At 30.9% G+C, this 6000-nt stretch overlaps 1 protein-coding gene across 1 annotated transcript in view; it reads right to left on the minus strand.

The window, feature by feature from the left end:
- Window positions 1-963, minus strand: part of LOC132708255 (uncharacterized) — a 377569-nt gene extending 376606 nt beyond the window's left edge. Inside the window, exon 1 of the mRNA XM_060680450.1 lies at window positions 600-963. Within this exon, the coding sequence (XP_060536433.1) occupies window positions 600-735 (136 nt within the window). The 5' untranslated portion in view covers window positions 736-963. The remainder of the gene's footprint in view (window positions 1-599) is intronic.
- Between the last annotated feature and the right edge of the window lie 5037 nt (window positions 964-6000).

A 6000-nucleotide genomic window follows, 5' to 3' on the forward strand; every position in this document is an offset into this window, starting at 1 on the left:
GAAAATTAGTTGTGCAGAAAATAGTAATAAACATACCATTATTTGTCGCTCCTACAGAAATTTTATTTTTATAAGTTTGTGGAATTTTTTTAACGTTTAAATTTAATTCAAATGAAAATAGGTCTTGATATGCTGATGTTGTATTGCTATTAAATAATGCAGATGGTTTGTTGCTCGTGGAAAGAATACAACAGAACTTCGTTAACTACCACTTGGGTTGATTAACAGTGATAACGATCAGGATAAGTGAAAATCTAAATATTATATCAGCAGTTATAAAGAAAATTGAAGAACATCGGCAATTTCCGGAAACAAAAAAATAATTTTCATGCTAAATGTAATCTCATTCAATCTCATGGATTTTTTGCCAATCACCTTCCAATGGAAATGTTTTTTCCTGCAATGTCTTGTTATTCCAGAGTTGTGCGCATGTACACAAGTTGTTTGTGGTACGTACTTTTTTGTGTGTATTTACATGGTGGATATTAAACTTATCTCAAACGCAATATTGACTTATATCGCATGTTATCGATTTGTTTAGTTAAACGTAACGAATTTCCGAGTAAATCCTCAAGTTTTCGGAACAATGTTTTACGTACCGGGTTCATTTTCGTATTTGCCCTCTACTTCTGAACCGCCAACGGCACAAATTCCAAGACCCATAATTCTCAACCACTCCCCGTTTTTCCGCGTCTTGCAAAAAAGTACAAAAACCACCAACACGACCGCGAACATTGTAGCCACCAAAAATTTCTTTAAACAATTCGTCACACGCACCGAATAAATTTCAAACGGCTACGACTAACACATAGTTACATGCAAAATAATGTAAAGTTTTTCTTTGGTATCAGTTTTAATGACAGCGAATTTGACGCTCCTCCGCGTATCAGGCGATACCGCGAAATTTTAAATGAACCGCCGCGTAACTATTCGAGACTCTTCAGGAACGCGTAAAAAACGGTATCGAGGTCTCACGCTTCCCACAGCAGCGGACGTTTTGCCACTACTGACGGTGGCGCTAAAAGGGAGAAACGCAAGCGCTGGACCAATAGCACACCAATAGCTCGCAGGCCGATATATTCCGAACGCCTACGAGAACGGTGGTGGTTTTCTTTTGGTCCTTTCGGGCCGGAACGGCTTCTTGAAGATCGTCCGGAGTCTGCGGTAGAGATGCGGTTTATCTATGAACTTAATTTTCTTAAGTGTTTTTCTTGCAACAACTTAAACGTAATGGTGAAGGACGTGGGTGATTATTAAAGTTCGCGTAATTAAGTCAACAAAACTTTTGATTTCTGCACTTTCAAAATTTAATTTAAAAGTTTTTGGTTGTCTTAACCGCGCGGAGTATATTTGGATAAATATCGGGGCGCGAAATTGACTTGACTTAGACTTAGATTTGTTAAGTTCGTTCAAGGAATTTTGGGTTAAATTAATTGTTCCGCAAAAGATTATATTATTATAGTAAGCAAATGTCATTTTAAAATAAGTGCGCTCAATGTGTGCAAGTATAAGCGTGTATAATAAATACCCTTTTGTGAAGCTTCAACCGTCTACTTATTTTTTGTGTGGCTAGTATGGAATGTGTTAAACAATTGAATTATTTGATGAAATTTATTTAATAAGTTTTAGATTAAAACAAACAATGTTCAGATTTTCATAAATAATTTGTTGGTGTATGACAGTTGTTTGGAAATCTATAGATATAAAATTACAGTTATTGTAGGATTTTCAACTTTAGATTAATTATCAGATCCATTCAAATCCATAGCTTCCAGTACATTTTTGGCTATACACTATGGAAAAGATAACAAACTTGTATATTTCTAAATTTAAATAAATGTCATAATTAGAATCGAAACTTATTTTTATACTATCTTTAATATTCGTTAATGCGTTCCTTAAATGCTCTACCCGTTTGTCAAATATACATTTTGGGACATGATCCACATTTTAATCTGTAGACTAAGAATTTGGAGTTGTTTCTGACTAAGTTTTAATGTTTTTTAAATATTTTCAGTTTTAAAATAAATTTTGACACCGCGTTTAGACAGATGTTTTGAAATTTTCTTGCTGTGTATTTTATTGTTTTATAATATAATACTGATTTTCTTGTTAAATTAATTAAAAAAATTGTTGCCTAGTAACACGATCAAGTTTTAAAAAATGCCTATAATAACCATCTCACCGTAATCTTAGGACTATTTAGAGAACAAAAATATTCTGAAAAGTGTTTACTTGAAGGGCAGTTTTAAAACTTCTTTGACGTAAACTCCTTATAAGTTACGTAGCCCGGTTCAAATTTTTCATTTTTTTGCAAGCAAAAAAAAAATTAAAAACGATTATCATTACATCTGAGGTGAGCTTTGGTTTGTGTACAAAACAATCTTTTTAGTAAGTTTTTCACCTCCGACGTAACGTATATATTGTATAAAAAGAAAACAATAAATTTTAATTAACTTAATTAATTAAATATTTCAATTCATTTTATTTCATATTAGAGTATCCAAACTTATAAAACATTATATTTGAGAGACTAAGTATTAGTAACAGAGAATTACGAAGGTCCTTATTTTAGGTTTAAAATTAGAAAACGTAAATAGTTTTTATTCAAGAGGAACTAAATCAAAAATTTGAATGCCATTTAAATGTATTTTTTTTAATCCAATAGTTTACCCGACTTAAACAAGCAATCTTATTCAAGTAGAATAAGCATAAACTATTTCTTAAGAGCTACGTGCATAAGACCTATAAAATCTACATTTAGTGAATACTTACACTGTCGCTGTTTTTTAATTTAAATAAAATTTTTGGTACATAATTCCCGCAATTATTTTAGAGAACTTGTTGTAAGCACATTCCCCATAATTAAACAAATATTCAATAAGATTTGTATAAACTATGAAAAAAAATAAATAACTAAATATTTATTTACCACTTTCCGATATATGAGCTCAAAATTTACAAAAAATAATTTTAAAATGATTGTAAATAAAAAAAAAGTAGAATTAGATAAAGGTCACAATGGGTATAAATTAAAACATTTTTTTCATTAAAGACATTTTTTTAAAATTATGTGTGGAAGTTGAAACATCTTTTTATTTTTTATTTCAAATTTGCTTTTTTAGTTTTGAAAGTATCTATTTCTAAAAATCGCATTTTTTGATAACGGAACAGAACTACAACTCTAATATATCTGTTGGTCTTTAGAATATTCGGTATCCCAATTTCTGAACATATTAATATTACAAATTCTTGACAAGGTAAATTGTAATCAACGTCTTGATAGAATATTGATTTACTTATCAAATAAAGAATTAAATAAACAAAAGCGAGCTGTGGGTTAAATTCCTTTTCTGTTAGTGAGACAATAAGGCCGTGCTTTATTCCCATCAAATTGAATGGAACAGAAAAACGATATCTTTTACACCAAACCGTTTGAGATAGGTTTGATAACATATCGAATAACTCAATTCAATGTACAAAGGAAGATTATATCACGCCGTTAAACTCAAACGTAGGGCAAAGTGCACACAGAGTCAGTGTGTAAATAATATCAGTATTTTTTTAACGTCTCTTACTGATTGGGCAAAATTTTTATATTTTCACAATCTTTGTTAAAATAAAATCATCTTGCAAATGAGATTTTAAAATAAACGTCATATGAGCTGTGTTATACCTAAATATGATCGAAAATATATTATGTCTTAACTCAAAATTGAATTAAAAAAATCTATGAAATTAATTTTGGGTTTTACGTGGAACATACAAATAATATAACAATAATAACAAATAATTTCAAAAATAATGCATGATGCTCTTATTCGCATTCAGAGTGCTTTACCGTTTTGTTTTTAATTCTAGATGGGTGCCAGCCAACTAAACTGCTTTCAAGGCATTTTAGTTTATATAACATTTTGGCATTTACCTGTGGCTCGTGTCCTTATAAATCAAAGTTGCTGACGTTTCGCAGATCATCCTGTAGACTTCTTCAGCGCTTAACTGAAACTGGGTCGTATTCTACTCTGTACCTGCTTATATATTGTTTGAGTGGGGCGGAGCTAAAGGAGGTGCATGAACATTATTTCGGATGACTGATTTCTATGGATACTCGGATTTTTCTTTGGTAGAAGAATTGATTACGAATGCTGTAAACTCCTGGTATCTCAAACGGAATTTTGTCTTTGACTGATCTAAGAAGTTGAGAGATTTTTGGACAAGTGTTTTGACGTCATATTTCTTAAGAACTTTTGATATGTGGTCAATAATGTTTTGAATGTAAGGAAGAACAACAGCGACAAGTGTGGGGTTGCTTTCGGACTCATTGTTTTTGAAAGGTTAGGGTGTATCAATGTAATCAATTTTTCTACCAAAGAAAAATCCGAGAATCTATAGAAATCTATAGGCAATCAAACAATTTTAACCGTGACTCAGGTCTTAACCTTAACCGAGACATTGTTCATTCATGTCCCTCATTTAGCTCCATCCACTTCAAACAATATGTAAACTGGTACAGAGTAGAATACGAGCCTGTTTCATTTAAGGATGTTTGGCGAAACGTCAGTAATTTTGATTTATAAACAATCGATGCAGAAGAAATCCTGAAGATTTGTAATTATGATTAGTAGAATAGATTTCAGCTATGAAATACTAACGCAAATAAAATTCCGTCCTAAAAAGACTATAACAAACAATAAATATAGATGCGTTGATGTATTAATTCGACTAATTTGTTTCAAATTTCCAAATTCCGTGTCGCCTGAAAATATTTTTTATTTTAATTAGATAGCATAATTCTTCTTCCTTTTCTCTTCTTAAACATCCAATAGAATTAGTTTCGACTCCTATAATCGAAGTTAATATCACTTGAAAGAGAAATTTGCTTTTAAAGTAAGAACCGTGGCTTGAAAAACAGTATTTTTCATGACATTTAATTTTCTTATTTTTGTTACCCAGATAAATAATAAATCATGAAACTCTTTAAATCATTTTTTATTATTTTATATATCTATAGATACATATTCGTGTTAATTTAATTCATTTATTTTGAAATTAAGCCAAATATTTTCTTGCAAAACTATTCTTTTTATTTTTGCTGGAAACAAATTTCATTCTTTTCAGAAAGATAAACTCTTACTTTGAACAAGATAAGAAATATGTATAAGGATAAAATTCTACCAAAAAACGTGAAATCCATGTTTATTTGCAATATTTTGGTCTCCATTAAAAATATTTTTTTGGTTTCCTCGTATTTCAGCCAATATTTTAATTTAAACATCCGACCCAGTGAATAAGACGAACTTGTGCTAGACTTGCAAAAACGTTTTTGAGCCTTACTTGCTTACTTAGTTAATTAATGCTAGTGCAATTATTAAAAACCAATTTGAATCAGAATTTTTAATTATACAGCATTGAAGTGAAAAGTAAATTTTGTGAAATACATGTAATATAAGTTTACTATATTAAACTAATTTTTACCTGAATTTTATTTCATTCAACAAAGAGCATTTCCGAATTGATTCGAAAGCATCGAGAAACAGCGGGACGTCCGAGTTGAAATGTCACCCAATTAAAGGACCGCGCCAACTAATTACGACCGGAGCCGCTTAAGATATTTCAAATTGGGTACGATTTCCAGTTTCATTTTTAACGGAGCTAAATTGAACACGTCTTCATCAAATTGTAAATTACATGGCGACCGCAGTTGGTTAAAATTAATGGCTAATACGGTGGTACCCGCTAAAGCCCTAATTAAAATGCTATTAACAATGTAGGGTGCATTCGTGTGTAAGTAGACCGTTTTAACGGAAACGATTCCTTATTGCTTTTGTATTTAGAGTAGAAAATTATGTTAAAACGTCTTTAAATGGCTGCTCAGCTTAGATGTGCAGCAATCGGACCGCCTTTTATTAATTTTTTAATCGCATTTCCTTTTTCTGTCTATACTCAACTGCATATTAAAATGATTTGTATTTGCTACTCATTTTGGTCTGTACACTTTGG

This window comes from Cylas formicarius, unplaced genomic scaffold (genome assembly GCF_029955315.1).
Source record: "Cylas formicarius isolate icCylForm1 unplaced genomic scaffold, icCylForm1.1 PGA_scaffold_10__41_contigs__length_53128322, whole genome shotgun sequence".
NCBI classification, from domain to species: Eukaryota; Metazoa; Arthropoda; class Insecta; order Coleoptera; family Brentidae; genus Cylas; species Cylas formicarius.